Genomic DNA, 18,075 nt, shown 5'->3' on the forward strand with positions numbered 1-18,075 from the left:
TTGTCACATCCATGGTGACCACCATTTCCCCCTTGGAGGAAGTAATGAAAAGGTTTTGGGAGCTGGAGGAATTTCCACACACACACTACCTCTCCCAAGATGACACTGTATGTGAAGAACTGTTCAAGAAAACACATTGTAGAAGTGCTGAGGGGCGGTATAGTGTTGCCCTGCCGTTCAGGAATCCTGAGCCCGAATTGGGAACCTCTGAATCCCTTGCATTGAGCAGGTTTGAGCGTTTGGAGAGGCGACTGAGTGACAATGTTCCACTTCATGGAATGTATTCAGATTTCATGAAGGATTATTTGATGGCAGGCCACATGGAAAAGGTTCCAAAGTCACAGATTGATTGCTCTACTTCCTTTTACATTCCTCATCACTGCATAATCAAGCCAGACAGTTCAACCACCAAACTTCGTGTAGTCTTCGATGCGTCAGCCAAAGGTTCAACTGGAGTATCTCTCAATGATGAACTGCTCACGGGACCCAAGCTGCAGCAAGACATTGTTAAGGTACTAAGTAACTTCCGCCTTCACCCAGTGGTGTTTACCGCTGACATAAAGCAAATGTACAGGCAGATAGGTGTGCACAGAGAGCATCAAGATTTTCAACGAATTGTGTGGCGGTTCAATAAATCGGAACCAGTTGAAGATTATCGACTGAAAACCGTGACGTATGGAGTGTCCTCAGCACCTTACTTAGCAATTCGCACCCTGCATCAACTTGCTGCTGATGAGCGGGAACAGTTTCCTACTGCTTCAAGGACACTCTTGTCAGATATCTATGTGGATGATGTTGTGACGGGAGCTGACTCAGTAGATGCAGCCTTGGAACTTCAGCGAGAACTCATGACACTTCTCGATAAAGGTGGGTTCATGTTACGCAAATTCATGAGTAATAATCCTGTGCTCCTGGAGTGGCTCCCTCCCGATGCTGTTCAACTGCCAAGGCCATTCTCCATGGACCAAGACAGTGAAGTAATAGTAAAGGTACTTGGGCTGCAATGGAACCCACTCTCGGACACCTACTCGTACAATGTCCAGGCTAGCTCTGAATCACCAACTAAACGTTCTATCTTGTCTAATTTGGCTCGCGTATTTGATCCTCTTGGTTTCCTGACACCCTTGACCATGTTCGCGAAGAGCCTCATCCAGGAATTATGGCTGAAGAAACTGGATTGGGATACAGTTCCACCGCCTGAGATTGTAAGAGTGTGGGAATGTTTCAGTAAAGACTTGCCACACTTGTCGTCCCTTACAGTTCCCAGACATGTCAAAGGCTGTTCAGATTGCTCTTATGAACTTCATGGATTCTGTGACTGTCCAAATAGCATTTGATGACATGGCACCTGATTCAGTGGTGCTAGAGAAAAAGAACCTCACTCTCATCAGTGTTGTAACACCTCATCAGTGTGATCAACTGCTGGAACGATGTAGTCGTCTGTCAAGACTGCTTCATGTAACGTGCTACGTGTTGCGATTCATTCACAACTGCCGTGCCAAGCAGGCGAAGTTAGTAGGTCAGATTGGTACTCATGAGATAAAAGGGGCAATGATGTTTTGGGTCAAACGAGTGCAAGCTATTGTTTTTGAGGGTGATATTACAGCTCTAAAAAATTATAAGTGTACATCCCCACAGCTTCGTAAACTGGTCCCATTCCTCGATCCCTCTGGAACGGTCAGGGTGGGCGGTCGATTGCCTCAGTCTAGTTTGCCCTTTGAGCACAAACATCCCATTCTGTTGCCAAAAACTCATCGATTCACAGATCTCATCATTAGTCATTACCACGAACTTAACCAGCACCCTGGACTACAAACTCTGCAAGGCATTCTCAGAGAAACCTTCTGGATCATCGCAGACAAGCAAGCAATACGTCGTCGTTTAGGTCGTTGCCTTAAATGTTTCAAGGCTAGACCCTCTACTCAAGCCCCATTAATGGGTGATCTCCCAGCCATGAGAGTTCAACAGGTGAAGCCCTTTTCCAAGGCAGGAGTGGACTATGCCGGTCCCTTCACCATAAAAATGGCACGTATTCGTCGACCTACCCTATTAAAGGCCTACATGTGCATCTTTGTATGCTGTACAACTAAGGCAGTGCATGTGGAACTGGCATCAGATCTGTCCACTGAAGTTTTCATTGGAGCTTACAAGCGCTTTCTTGCTCGCCGGGGCCGATCATCAGACATTTATAGTGACTGTGGGACAAATTTTGTCGGAGCTCGCAATCATTTGCAAGAATTACAGCAGCTGTTGACGTCATCAGAACACCAGAAAGGTGTTACAGAATCTCTGCAGCCACTTGGAGTGACATGGCATTTCAACCCCCCGTCTGCCCCGCACTTTGGTGGGCTATGGGAGGCAGGGGTGAAGTCCTTCAAGACACACCTCAGGCGAGTTATTGGTGAGCAGGTACTGACGTACGAGGAAATGTACACGGCCTTGGTGCAAGTGGAAGCGATCCTAAATTCAAGACCACTATGCCCACTGAGTTCAGATCCAAATGATCTGAAGGCTCTCACTCCAGGCCATTTTCTAACCCTTGAACCCTTGGTCACGCTGCCTGAACCCACCTTGGAAGCCATCCCCATTGGCCGTCTGCAGCATTTTCAGCTGGTGGAACGTCTGCACCAAGACTTTTGGAAGCGTAGGCACCAAGACTACCTCCACACGCTGCAGCAGCGTGGCAAGTGGTCTCGACAAGACAGACCTATGGTACCAGATCAACTAGTGCTGCTCAAGGATGACAGGATCCCCCCCTTGCAGTGGCGTTTAGGACGCATCATTCAACTGCATCCAGGAAATGACAATATTCCTCGTGTTGCGACTGTCTGCACCTCTAATGGGATGGTCAAGCGTCCTGCTGTAAAACTTTGCCCCCTACCAGTTGAATTTTGAAAACAGTGTTTCAAGGTGGGCGGTTATGTTTGGACTTGTGTATGTTTGGACTTGTGATGTTTTTAAATTTGTGTAAATATGTTGGGACTTTGAGATATTCCTTATATCAAGACTGTGTTTGAACTTCCCGCGCTACTGGCTGCGGTAGCGCCACTAGCTGGCAGTGCCGGCAACTAGTCAGTCTTTGTTATCGCGCCGCCGCGGTAAGTCGTTCCGTCAGGAAGATGGTGTTATCAACCCACAGTCAAAACATACCATAACAGTTATGTCCGCGTGGAAATAATTATATAAAATATATTTCTTAGATGATAAAGAGTATCTACATATATTAAGAAAGAGGCTTCATATACAAAACTTTATAATTAGGGATCTACCACTGTAATTTTTTTTATTTACATTTTATTTTATGCCAAAACATTTAATCTACCAATATGTATCTGAGCTTATTGCCGTGTAAGAAACACGGCACTGGATCTTCGTCTCTCCCGTTTTCATCAGAAGAATACTACTTTTTATACTCATGTTTGCCTTACCATCTATTGTACTTTTTTTTATCCATCTTTCCCAAAAGAGAAAAGATGGCACACCCACACGATTTTTTATGCCAGTTCCTTCTAAAAAAAACAAGCACGCAGTTTACAGCAATAGAAAGAGTGAGGAATCTCACACAAACACAATGTTTGGGTAAAGTTGCTTCACAAAAACCTGTTGAGATAGACGTGATGATTGTGCACGGAACCAACTCACGGACGTTCTCACTGATGACCGAGGGAGGGAGAACCATAAACACTGCTGCGTGGCCATCTCACTCACTCACACACACTCTCCTCTTTCTCTCCCTGACGGTGGTTTATTTGAACGCTTCCTCTTCTTGCCAAGCGCCAGCATGGCGACAGACTGCCACGTCACTTACTGGCGGCCGGGTAGCCGCCAGACAAGCGGCAGACACAGCTTAATGTTGCAGTTCATTATGTTTTACACGCACTGCTGAGATATTTTAATTTAAAAAAAAATTATACTTACTCACATTATATTTATTACAAACCAACACAGGCTAGTAATTTATGCACATATTCACTCACACAGTGCAATGTTAATTTTTGAAAGTTTATGATTTTCTGCCAATTCGTTTTCATTTTCAAAATTGAATAAAAATGGCATATAGATTAGTCACATTAAACACATTGGTTCTAAAATATGGTAGTTGAAATCTATTCTAATGTATCAAACATAACCTCATAACAACATCGCTGAAAGCAAAGACACCCCTTTTGGAAACGAATACTGAACCTTGCTTGAAGCACTGTCAAGACCCGACCCATCAACAAAATTTATTGATTAACACAAAAAAATACTAAAATGGTGCAACAGGTTCATCAGTGATATCAGTTAAAATAACAAAACAAATCTACTAGCTCACTGCAATGATGTAAATGGCCATAAAAGTTAGATCCATTCCATATTACATCAGGGCTCCCAAACTGTTCAAATTAAGTAGCACTCAGACTATCTGAGACTCTCCGCAATATTATGATTCCTCTCTGAATAGTGCAGAGTGTGTTTGAACTCCCAACGTATCCATGGTTGTTGGGAACGAGAGCAAACGAAGGCACACACTCACAGTTCATGAGCGCCTGGCGGGTCCAGACGCAGTTGCCCAGGGAGCGACACTTGTCGCAGTCGGAGGCCGCGCACTGCCGCTCACGACACTGCTCCACGTCCAGCACGGCGCGCTGGTGCTTGCTGCACGCCCCGTCTCGCTCGCACTCCCCGTTCACAGGCACACAGCGCCGGCAGTTGTCGCACCACTGGCACACCTGCGCACACACCGCTGCTGTGAGGCACACTCTCTCCACCGAGACACACACACACACTGGCACACCTGCGCACACCGCGCTGCTGTGAGGCACACTCTCTCCAGAGAGACACACACACACACTGGCACACCTGCGCTGCTGTGAGGCACACTCTCTCCAGAGAGACACACACACACACTGGCACACCTGCGCACACACCGCTGCTGTGAGGCACACTCTCTCCACCGAGACACACACACACACTGGCACACCTGCGCACACCGCGCTGCTGTGAGGCACACTCTCTCCAGAGAGACACACACACTGGCACACTCCACTGCTGAGAGGCACATACTCTCGGGTTGAAAAGGAGGGGAGGGGGGGGTTAGAGAGAATGTGGAAGTGGAAAAGGGAGGTGGGCCAGGGAAAATGTTTGTAGGCAAGAAGTGGCGAGACCTACTAAATAAATCTACATCCATCAATGCAAACCATTAGTCTAATTAAGTAAATGCATACCCTTGCTTTATAGTTATATAAAGCATTATACTTTTCTTGTATGTGCTCAATTAAGATTTTTAATATATACATAAGTAATAAATCTCTAATTATGAAAATTATTTTATTGAAAGTAAAAACTTAAATTTGCAAAGACAATGAAATTCTTTGCTATAGAATAATATTTTTCTGAACGAGAGGGAAACATTATTTTAAATATGAAAATGCCTAAGAGTTTTGTAAATCAAATAGGAGGCGTTTCATTTTTAGGTAAGTTTTGAAATAAAAACAAATAGAAGGCTTTGCTTGACTATTTTATTTTTACATGAAAGCCTGTAACTAATCTACTTTTTTTTTTACATAATTTCTACCAATATTAAGACACTTATCAAATGGGAGAACCAGCTTTTGAATCCCATCATCATAGAAGTCAGTTGCCTGATTTATCAACCTTTGAGACTTGAGGAAACTCATCAGATAATGATGAAATAGTAAAAAACCTATTTGTTCTCTTTCACTTTTTCATCAACTTTCTGCACCAAATCTTCAGTAATGGCATCGTTCCGTATTATGAACATTTGTGCGGCCACTTTCCTACCATTTTCCATACCATTCCATCATTCATAATGTTTCCTCCTTACACTTCACTGATCGGACGAATTTCAGCCGTTTTCATGCCTTTAGAAATAAGAAAATGAATCCCTGCGCATATTTCACAGTCGGCGGGATTCTCAATAAGCAGAGGCATTTTGAATACTCACAAACAAATGTTCAAACGGCAGAGTGTTTCTGTAATAGCATCTGTGGCTTGACAACAGATGTAGGCACACAGAATACAGACCGCAGTGCAGCGGAGCTGAATTTCAAAATGGTACTCATTTAAAAAAAAACACCCCTCGTACGTATGTATTGTGCTTCACGTATGTTTTATAATCAGTAGAGACCTGCAAAATTCGCGGATTCATTCGGTGATAGGCTAGAATTCAAACACACATACCTCTTAGATGATTTTGCTATCGGCTTACTGTTCATCTGGACGAATCTCAACCAGTTATAAACCCTCAACCAAAGAAGAATCGAATCACAGACAAACCAGCTGAGACGACTTACAAGTCGGCACTAGGCTTCTGCGAATCTAGGATTTTTGTCTCGAATCGAATCATGAATCAAATTTTTAAAGATTCCCGAACCTCGAATCTTTTTCGAATCATGAGAATTTTTTCCCTGCTGAAGTTTGACACTTGACTGAGAAGTTTTTTCAGCTAGGTATTCAGTATATTCAGTTACATGGCATCTTGGAATTTGAATAATAAGACACGTTGTTGTACCTAGAGGGGCAGGTCAGACATTCAATAATTCAATGTATTGCATATTTGCATGAATTTTACATAAAAACAAAATATCTATATACTTTGAAACCACATTAATGTTTAAGTTTAAATGTAAACAATTTACAGATTTTAACATCCAGTATAAATATTGATATTTTAGTTAAGCGAAATTAACTAACAATGATACCAGGAATCACCCATTAAAACAATATTTTGTTTTAATTTTTATTCATGGTGCACAGAAAAGGTCAAAATATTATGTTGCTGCACACTTCTAGTTAACAAAAAAATTAAATAACCACGATATTCAGTAAAGTAGATAATTACTAGTTGGAGTTTTGATGTTCTTTTTGCAATGTTTGCACATTGCTGTTTTTTCATCCACAACTTCATAGTGTTTCCACAGAGCCTTGTTCAATTTTTGTTTTGTTTTTACTCAATCTCTGGCTGGATGCTGCCGCTCTGTACCGATTCAGGCTTAGAGGTACTCTGGTCTTCCATTCAGGGTGTCCACAGTTATTACTTTCGTACTAGATCTTGTACTTTTATAACTTTTTTAGTGGTTTAGTACAGATCTAGTACATGTTTCTTTAATATAATAATATTATTGTAACTCCAATATGTTTTATTATTAAGTGTAATTATTTTTAACAAACTATGGAATGTATGTGTGTGTGGTGTGATATTTAAGTACGAGCAATGCAATGTATATTGTTAAAAACCATAACAAATTATAATTTAGTACTTTTTTCTCGCCTAAGTTGGTACGAAATATTTTTTCCTTGTGGACACCCTGCTTCCATTGCAATCTGTCCTGTATCCATGTCCAATACAGTAAAACAATGGCCACGGCAGACGGTAAACTGCTAGGGTAGACAAGCGTGGCCGAGCCAACGTAAAAAATAATTAAGTAGATTCTGGTTGTCTTGCAATTGAGTAAAAGTTAATAACATGAATTACTAACGCATAAAAGTATATTATCATTCAATAGTATCGGTTTTATGTGGCAGTTAATGTTTCAAGTCACTACAAAACACTGCGCAAAAAGATAGTTTACGAGTCTGCATTCTGTGGTACGCTAAGACAAATTTAGCATAATGTACCACAACTATGTTGCCTTTTGTCAACGGGAGTCGTGTCTGTTGGACGCTGTTACATACGATACCTGTAGTACAGGTAGTATCGGTAGCCTACAACTCACGTAGTTTTGGTTCCCTACCACGTTCGTGCAACTTCGGATTTCTCTCAAAAATTGAAATTAAAAAAAATCGAAGGGTTAGGTTAGGTTAGGTCAGGTCAGTCACAACATGCTTGAACTTCTGATTTAGCGGCTGAAGTGGCGTTAATACCAAAACGCAAAACTTCGGAAATCTTCGGAAATTCTTGCAGGGAACCGAAACAACGTGAGTTGTAGGCTTCCCATTGGGGTATGTGTACCACAGCTATGGCATTTGTGTACAAGAATATCACACACTACTTTAATCACATGATGCTGATGAAGCTCAGCTGTAGGGTTGTGCGATTCCATGATTTTCAGTTCGATTCGATTCCGATTCGATTCTCACCACAAGAGTTGAAATTCGATTCCGATTTCGATTCTTTGGGTAACTTTATCTACATAGTCATTAGTCTGGTAGGAATAACTAAAAAAATTGCATTTATTTTGAACCATATGTATTTAACTTAAATGAATAAGAAAGACAATTCTGGCATAGTACCTATGTAAATAATAAGTTCATTATACACTGTTGGGGACCTGAGACCTGCCTTATGTTATAACAGGTACATAACTGGATGATAATATTTACACTATACAACACAATGCAGCATTAAATAATAGCTAACTAATAAACACTTTTCATTTGATAACTGGGTCCCGATTAGAAATGCTTTGAACACTACATTATTTCACGATTAGGCCTACAGGTTCTGATGTAAGAAGGTTAACTGTTCTACACTTTCAGGAGACGGATTCTCTCTCCGTGCTGTTACGATATTTCCTGCCGAGGAAAACAGGCGTTCACTTGGAACAGATGTTGCAGGAATACACAATAGTGTTCTCGCAGCATCAGAAACATATCTGTGGCGAACTTGGTTTTCTTGCCACCACTGATATGGATTCGTAGTACGTTTCTGAATGGGTTCATTTAAGTACAAAAGGATGTCTTTTTCCACCATATCTATCCGAGTATTTGAACATGATGCATCCAACTTTGCAGACTGTTCTTCAAAGCAACTCCAAACACTTAAATTAGACCCTGAGGTTTCAGCTTGGCTTTCAACTCTTTGTGTTTTAGAATGGCTGCTATCAGCACAGTCTTTGGAAATTAATGTTTTTAAAATACTTACACCTTTATTTTTCTCATGATCCTTCAAAAGTACTGATTTAAATCTAGGATCAACAAGCATTGCAGCAACATATTCATCTTTTGATTTGTAATCAGGAAATCTTGAGAATACAGCCTTCAACAAATTTCGTCCGAAAATTATGCCTTCACCTGGTTCTGCTTTGCACACAAATGTATCTAACATGTATTTAATCCCATCAATAACTGGTATAACTAGAGAAATTGTGGGGTAGTCTTGTCTACTAAATTCTTTAGTTGCTTCATTTATTGGCTCTAAAATTCTGACTGCCCCTTCTGCGAGTTTCCATTCATTGGCAGTTAAATTGTCAACGCCATCAGAAGAAGCTAATTCTGCAGCAATAGGCTCTTTTTGTTCAACAAGTCGTTTCAACATAGCAAACTCACTGTTCCATCGGGTGTCTACATCCTGGATCAATTCATGTTCTGGTTTTCCCATCTTCTTTTGTAATTCATGAAGACGCTGACGAGCTTGGGAGCTACGTTTGTAGTGCCCCACTATAGCACGACTTTTTTTGCACAGCGCCTCAATCCCAGGAGTTTCCTTTTTGGCATAATTTATGGCTAGCTGCAAAGTGTGCCCTAAACATCTAAATGAATGCCAACTGGTTTTAGCAGCTGCAGATTTCATGTTTCTAGCAGAATCTGAAACTATGTAAATACGTATAGTGTTTGGAATTTCCCACTTTGCATTTAGTCTAAGCAGAGTATTGGCAATTGCTTCCCCACTATGTTCTCCGGTGAAAAGAACATTCCCCAGCATGTGATGAACAGGAATGAAATCTGTGTCCACATAATGACATGTTAATGATAAATAGCTGTCATTACTGCATGACGTCCACATATCTGTTGTAAATGCCACCGAATTGACGCCTGCTTTGACGTCATTATTGATTTTCGTGTGAATTTTTTCTACCAGACCATTGTACAGCTCTGGCACTACACGCCTAGAGAATGTTGTTCGGTCTGGTACGGAGTACTTGGGTTCAACTAGCGCCATCAAGTCTTTGAAGCCTTTATCTTGAACCATACTGTATGGCTGTAGATCCACAGCAATCATTTTGCCAATGGCATTGGTTATGGCAATAGCTTTTGGATGGTCTCTACCATACTTTTCTTGGCTACTAAACGAAGCTGACAAAGTGAGTTGTACTTTGTTACATGATGTGGAAGGTGCATGAGTTAATTCTTTCTGTAGTTGTAAGTACTCTGCATATACACTCTTGTGTAATGTTAAGTGCTTCGCCATGCTAGAAGTGCTACCATGTACCTGTTTGAGTTTAGTTCCACAAGTTTTACATTTGGAATGGCTTTCTGATATTTTGTCATAAAATTTCCAAAGATGACTGCGGCCCTTAAACTTGCCACAATTTTCATCCATTACTTATTTAATTACTTCACCACTGTTCTAAAGATGTCAAATGTTACCAACGGTAAAGTCAGCTGCCTCACTGGAGTCACCGAGATAGTGTGATGCGTGCTGCGCACAGAAGTATAATTTATTACTTAACCTACATTTGCACATATGACGTACGCAGCATGGCCTAGCCAGTAGGTTTATTTAAATTAAAACCAATAAGTAACATATATTTCTTCGTTTTTTTCAACAAGATCTGTTCCCCTAAAAACGGAAATGATATGTAAATATTATTAATTTATTAACTTCACAAAGTTAAAACACACAACGATGATCAGCTTTAATTAAGTTTTGTAAAAGGCAAAAGCATAAACAGTACCTACTTCGATACTGACATAATGTTATGATTCAGTGTTTCGATTCCTTTGTGTCGGCACGCGCAATCTATGATAAATGGTGACATAACTGTCTACACGTATGGCACTGCTAAAATATTTTCATGTCGTGAATGTTGGTTATTCTAACAGAAGACTGGTTCTGAACGTGTAAATATATCATACACGATCTTTGAAAAAAATTTAATGTTCGGCCTAACCTATATTTCTTAATAACGTTATGAAATTTGCTTGAGTGAAAGTGCGCGGCATTTTTACGAGTTACATTAATGATAATTGACGAATAAATTTATGTCTAGCAATCAGTTAAACGGTAACCGTCATTTCTTTCTTCGAATTTTTTTTACTTTTGAAATATTTGCCCAAATTTTTCGATTCCAAATTTTAGTTTCGGTTCCAGGTTCAAATAGTTGAGGAATCGAATAGAAGTTGAATTTATCGGGTACCCGCACATCCCTACTCAGCTGTTCACGTATCCGCATTACATAGTCAGTCTTGCATCTCCAAATACAGTAGACTCCCGATTATCCGGGGTAATGGGTCCACGGATAACCAAAAAACACGATTAACGCAAAGTCGAAAAACACAGTAATCAAAATTGTTTTGTCTTAACTATCTAGACAAACACTGCAGCGCCCTACTTAATTCGTTTTAAGAAAACAGTGTTATTCAAATAAGTAACTTTTTTTCTTCATAAGATAGTTTTGTTAATCAAAATAATTCGTTTTACAATTTGATAATTTTAAAAAAATCTCGTACCGCATTGTTTACATAAGAGGTTTTTGGTCTTGGTCGTAGGCGCTAAAAACATTTCAGACTTATTAAATGATGTCATAATTATGGAAGTTATATTTTAGTTCTTTTAAGATTTTAAAAACTAATAAACATAATGTTTTTTATTAGAAAGATTATTTAACCTGTTAACGTAATTCCCGTCTGTGTTTCCTAAATGCGTGTCCGCCATGATTCGTCATCATCACTAGCGCATCCTGGTGGGCGCGATGCAAACTATCTCTGGCTTTTGTTTCCAGACCAGAGCTGCTGTTGACATGCGGGATAACGTATACACACTGGCGTTGTCGGAAATAAATACGCTATGATGGAGATGAATAGCTATTACTGAAAGAGCAAAATAATGTTGGTTGATTTGTCACATTATTAATTTGTTGCATTGAATTTAATGCCACACAAGTGCCTTTGTTCGTGTGCACACACGGAAATTATGTTTGTGTTTATGGTTTATGTCAGTGAAATATGGCACGAATCTTTTTAAACTAAGATTCGATTCGAGATTCGACATTCTCGAAGCTTCGCAGAACCTTAGTCGGCAGCCAATGAACTTGCGTTATTTGCCCGAGTGTACAGGGGTATGTGCAGTCTATCCTGAATGCCAACGAAACCGCGAATTATGCAGGTCTCTAGTAATCAGTGCAACACAAATGACAGGGTGTCTGCGAAGAAGGTGGCGGTCCTGACCTGCTTCTCCTTGGGGTGGCTCGGCCAGCGCGCGAGACACTCGGAGCACGAGCCGTACTGCTCGCACTTGCGGCCGTCCATCCACTCGTCGCTGCACACGATTATCTTGTGGTGCTCCCGGCGATCCCCTAGCTCACACGACCTGCCACACACACAGCCAGCCTCAGCCACGGTCCAGGGAGCTCTGTGAACTAAAACTCAGGGGCGTAGCCAGGGGGGGTTTTAGGGGTTCAAACCCCCCCCCCCCCCCAGCACCAAATCTTTAATTAATTTCTTATTCATCACTCAAATAAATTTCATATTTAGAATTAATACAATTTTTACCATTACAATATTTAAATTTAAGTACAGAAAACTGCTAAAATAGCACTATTTTACACCTTAAAATACAAATTTTCCCAGGGGAGGACCCCCGGACCCCCGGCTTTAATACGAGGGGGGGGGGGGGGGGGGCATGCATCTAAACACCCCCCATACACAAATCCTGGCTACGCCACTGCTAACACTCACTTGCTGCCCGTTATTCTCCGAGACAGAAGTTTACTACCCTTCATCATACATCATTCTTTAGAGTTTCTGTTTCTTTTTTCCCCACTTTAAATCATCTGCTGGCTCATGGAGTCACACCTCAATAAGTTTTACATTCTACAATGCGAAAGAGCATTCTGCGTTTGGGATCCTAATTATCGATGATGTTCGCAGGCTTTCACGGCCATTGTCTGAAGTAGCTTGGCTTCTGGGTTGTAGCTGTGTCCTCGCCGAAAAATTCACAAGACGTTTCGGTCGACATTTCAGTCGCCGTCATCGGGGAGCAGTTACCAGGATGATGGCGACTGCAATGTCCGACCGAAACGTCGGTGAATTATTCGCCGAGGACACGGCTACAACCCAGAAGCCAAGCTACTTCACCCTATTTATTGCTCTCGCAAATGAAGTGTGCCCATAACAACTATGCTGTCTTGGTTTTGTAACGACGAAACTGATCAAAGAGCAACTGTGACAAGCAGCTCAGTACGGTGAGCGAGAGGGTACTGACTATTTTTAAAACCCACACAAAAGGATCCAGTTGAAACCACGCCTTTCCTTGTTCTCCCGCCTGTCCCACCCAGGATCGCCCTGAATTGTGGCATCCTCTCCCTCCCCTCCTGTAAGTGTGAGGTTGGAGGAGAGCGGTGTTTGGCAACAGTCCTCACAAGCACAGAGGAGAAGCCCTTGTGCGGAGGTTCAGCTACAACTCAACCACTGCAGTTATCACATCAGTTCGCCCGTTGATGACTGGCGGTAGGAGAAGATATGGGGTTTGTGTCCAGGTGTAAATGACCCCAAGGCAAGCAGCGTTACTGTCCTTCGCAGCATACCCCTTGTCATCCTGAGCAGATAGCGCCACCTTGCTCACGTGCTTAGTGAGGACAACATGCCCCCGATAATGGAAATGGTTACTGAGTGCCCCAAACTCGAGAATTTATTCGCAGGCATTCCAGAGGGATAGTGATAGGGATAGGGATAGGGAGAGAGAGTGAGGGAGAGGGAGAGGAAGAGGGATAGGGATAGGGATAAGGAGAGAGGGATAGGGATAGGGATAGGGATAGGGAGAGAGAGGGATAGGGATAGGGAGAGAGAGAGAGAGAGGGATAGGGATAGGGAGAGAAAGAGGGAGAGGGAGAGGGAGGGAGAGGGAAGGAAAGGGAGAGAGAGGGATAGGGATAGGGACAGAGAGGGAGAGGGAGAGGGAGAGGGAGCGGGAGAGGGATAGAGAGAGGGAGGGAAAGGGAGAGAGAAAGAGGGATAGGGATAGGGATAGGGAGAGAGAGAGGGGGACAGGGATAGAGAGGAAGAGAGAGAGAGGCAGAGAGAGGAAGAGAGGGATAGTGAGAGATAGGGTAATGGAGAGAGAGAGAGGGACAGGGATAGAGAGGAAGAGAGAGAGGCAGAGAGAGGAAGAGAGAGATAGTGAGAGATAGGGAGATGGAGAGAGAGAGGGACAGGGATAGAGAGGAAGAGAGAGAGAGGCAGAGAGAGGAAGAGAGGGATAGTGAGAAAGAGTGAGAGAGTGAGAGGGAGAGAGAGTGAGAGGGAGAGGGAGAGGGAGAGCGCGGCACCCACCTGTCGTTGCGGGCGGGGTCGTTGGCGTAGCAGTAGGAGGTGTTGCGGTCCTCGCCGTACTCCTTGCAGAAGGAGCAGCCAGCGAACTTGCTGCAGCGGTCCAGCGTGGCCCACAGCCGGCACAGGTCGCGCGGTAGCGAGATGCGGGTCACGTGGCCCTGGATGCCCCCGTCGAAGCCCCCCACCACGTACACCTCCTCCCGGCCGGCCCGCGCGGCGTCCAGCGCCATGGCGTGGCCGTACGTGGGCGGCGGCGGCGACCCCACCATCTCCACGTCTGCCCGGACACACCTCTCGCTAGCGACCCTCTCCATTCTGTTCACGTGCATTGTGAGGAGCTCAAAACACATTTCATTAAATATACAAATAGTCCTGTACCAACCTTTACCTGCAACTGTGGCGGAAACAAACCCTACATTCTGTTTACGTGAATTTTGAGAGGCTAAAATACATTTCATTAAATATACTAATAGTCCTGTACCAAATTAATTACCCAAAAAACATTTTCTCAAATGTTATCTTCCCTTGCAGACCATAGATCTATTTTATATTTTAGATTAACTCTTCATTCTTAACTGCTACATTGAAAATCAAATTTTCATATTTTAACATCGCAGGATTCCTGCCCCCCTGCTATTAATAACACTGTCCTGATTGAGAATGTGTTGCCGGGTCAACCTGGAATGTAACAGTATCTCATAGAAAATACTGGTCTCAAAAATCCACAATTCAATAGTCGTCAACTCTCAACCTTCCGTACTATTTACATAAATAATGACCTCATCTACCACCTCATCACAAATTGCAATAAATTTAACCTGAACGACCCATGAAGATAAATCTATTTTTTTCTTCTGACTTTTATCTTTTGTGATATTTTGTACAGCTTCAACACTATTGTATTTATTTGCGGGTAGTTTTGAATGTTTTAACAACTTTTATTATTATTATTATTATTATTATTATTATTATTATTATATTATTATTATTATTAACATTTATAAAAATAATTTTTTTAATTATTGCAATTTAGTTGTGTTTGCTTTCATAATTATTGTGTGGTTTTGTTTGTATTTTCAATGTTGTATCTGTTTGTACAGTAGAGCTTCATTATAAAGAACACGAAGGGACCAAAATTATGGCAGTTTGTTATAATGAAGTTCTTTATACCGAAATCACAATGATTGCCTGTTTTGGGGTTTTGAACATAACTCGATCTTGTTAAAAAACAAAGTAGAAAATCTAATACCAATATGAGTGGTACAAGCATCAATTACTTTAACAGCTATACTTTGGGATCTAGATACATACTACATACATACATACATACATACATACATACTAGTATGTATATGTACAATACAGAAATACGTAGGTAAGTTTTTTGCCAAAGCAGTAAGCCTACCTTTGGAATCAAGACAAGCTGTTTGCAAAAATGCTGTAATAAATCAAAAATATAAAATTTAAAAGTTAGGAATTTTTTTTTACATTTTATTGTCTTCCAAACTGGATCGCTGGGTGAGAATTGTGGATAATGTTGATTTGGAGATACCTAACTTTTTAGCAACATCAGTCTTTTTATTTTCTTTATCTACTGCTTTTAACATTTCAAGTCGTTTCCTAGAAGACATGTTCAGTAGTATGGTTTTTTAAACTATAAAAACAAATGCACCCTACACATGTAAAAATAAGTTATACATGTAGTATAGCCACGTTTCTGGGAAGCCTACAACTCACGTAGTTTCGGTTCCCTGCAAGAATTTGCGAAGATTTCCGAAGTTTTGCGTTTTGGTATTAACGCCCCTTCAGCCGCTAAATCAGAAGATCAAGCATGTTGTGACTAACCTAACACAACCCTTCGATTTTTATAATTTCAATTTTTGAGAGAAATCCGAAGTTGCACGAACGTGCTAGGGAACCGAAACTATGTGAGTTGTAGGCTACCGCACGTTTCTCAAACAATAAACAAGAAAACGACCAGAGATGTGTGTGTAGCAATACTTTATGATGTAGCACTTCGCATCGGTTAAACACGTCGTGCGAGCATAGAACAGAGAGTAATGTCAGCGAACACCACAATGCAGCGCTTTAGTCGCTACACTAGTTTTGTGCATTAATTTCAACACTAGTCCATTGCAGTCATCTATGGCGCGTATCAAAATAAATAAGATGGCAGTTTGTGGGTGAATGGCGACGATTTTATCAGTTTGTCGTAACGTGCCGGGCAGAAAAGTGTTCGTTCAAATGAATATTTATAGAATATTTAAAAAATTTGAACGAGAAAATTCGTACTAGTGAAATTTTTTTACGTTATGTTATATGGACGTCTGACGGGACCAAAGGCATAGTTCGTAGTAATGAATTGTTCACTCTAATGAAGTTCGTTAAAACGGTGTTTTACTGTATGTGTTTACATCTGTCAGTAGGCATGCTACAAAATTTAAAAAATGAATAAATAAATAAACAAATGAACACCACCTTATAACCGAGGGCACTTTACATCCGAGATATTCTCTCCACACGTGGTAATCACTAGGTGGCATTCAACCGGCTCAGGGAAGACAAGTCCACAATGAGGCATCTGGAGAGCAGGATCGAGCAGGATCGAGCAGGATCGGGGAGTGGCGCCTCACCTCGGGAAGTGAGACGCACCCACTGGTTGCAGGCGTACACGTACGCCACCAGCACGTCCGAGGCGTTGCGCGGGTGCGTGCGGCCGCCGTAGATCAGCATGAAGTCGTCCGTGCTCACCGCCGAGTGCAGGAACCGTGCTCGCGGCTGCCACACACACCACATCACTCACTCTACCACACGTCCACCTCAGCACCGATAATACCGAGAAACCTCAGGACCACACGTTAAAATTCCAACAACTGGTAGAATACATACCTACAAAAAACCAAGAAAAAAATTAAATTTAAGACATGGTAGTTGTTATGTGATAAAATATGGGTGCGTGTACTTAGATACGCGCGTGAGAAGTTATACTTCTTTGGCACCATTAAAAAATAGTTTTTAAATGCATGCAAATAATTCTCCATGGTAGCGTTAAACGTTTAACGCAACCTTGTTGGAAGTCGCATTAGAAGTATAACTTCAAAAGACATAACATCACACGTGAACACAGTACAAGGTTGTCAGAAAATTATTAGAATTCTAAAGTATTTATTATATTGTAATAAAATTTAAATTGTAACCTGTCCTATCTAAAGAAAAAATATATATAATAAAAACCTAGCACAACTATCTCCACAAATTAATATATAGCAAAGCTTCAAATAGTACATTATAATGCAGTACATATAGAGAAAATATTTAGCTATGGATATTTTATGTGATTTGTAATGCTTGTATTTTCTGACTAGAATGTGTGTATTTTTGTTTTCTTGTTTTGCACGAATATACATTCCTGGATTTGGTGTGAAAGTCTGAAGTTTTACAACTAAGTTAGTGTTATGCGAATTTCTGCACGCACTATGCAACTCCCGTAAGTCAGCAAAAGAGAAATGATGGTGTAAAAAACTGCATTCATAAGAGATGAAATGAAGACAGCATGCACCAGGGGTGTAGCCAGGGGGGGGTTTTAGGGATTCTAACCACCCCACCCCCCACCCCTTAGCCCAAATTATTTTTTTCTTATCTGAAAGCAGGTTAGCTAAAAGCCTGGGTGTCTTACTGCTATCACCAGCCACTGCAATGGAGGGGAAGAGTAAGCGAGCCCTACCGATTCTCCTTCCCTTCCCCTACCCCTGTCGCGAGCAGAAGCTATGAGGTTGTGACGCCGTGACGGGTCCCAAGCTTTCAAATATCTTACACCTACTGTATTTAACCAGCGCTGTAATTATAAGCAGGTGGTGACTG

The 18,075-nt window shown here is 41.6% G+C and overlaps 1 protein-coding gene across 1 annotated transcript in view; it reads right to left on the reverse strand.

Moving 5' to 3' along the window:
- The window catches only part of LOC134531577 (multiple epidermal growth factor-like domains protein 8), a 131,884-nt gene that overhangs the window by 38,558 nt on the left and 75,251 nt on the right, over window positions 1–18,075 (reverse strand). Inside the window, exons 27-30 of the mRNA XM_063367293.1 lie at window positions 16,848–16,992; window positions 14,215–14,491; window positions 12,112–12,253; window positions 4,517–4,712 (exon numbers count right to left, since the gene is read on the reverse strand). Of these exons, the coding sequence (XP_063223363.1) occupies window positions 4,517–4,712; window positions 12,112–12,253; window positions 14,215–14,491; window positions 16,848–16,992 (760 nt within the window). The remainder of the gene's footprint in view (window positions 1–4,516; window positions 4,713–12,111; window positions 12,254–14,214; window positions 14,492–16,847; window positions 16,993–18,075) is intronic.

The sequence above is a fragment of the Bacillus rossius genome, chromosome 1, assembly GCF_032445375.1.
Source record: "Bacillus rossius redtenbacheri isolate Brsri chromosome 1, Brsri_v3, whole genome shotgun sequence".
In the NCBI taxonomy this organism is placed as follows: Eukaryota; Metazoa; Arthropoda; class Insecta; order Phasmatodea; family Bacillidae; genus Bacillus; species Bacillus rossius.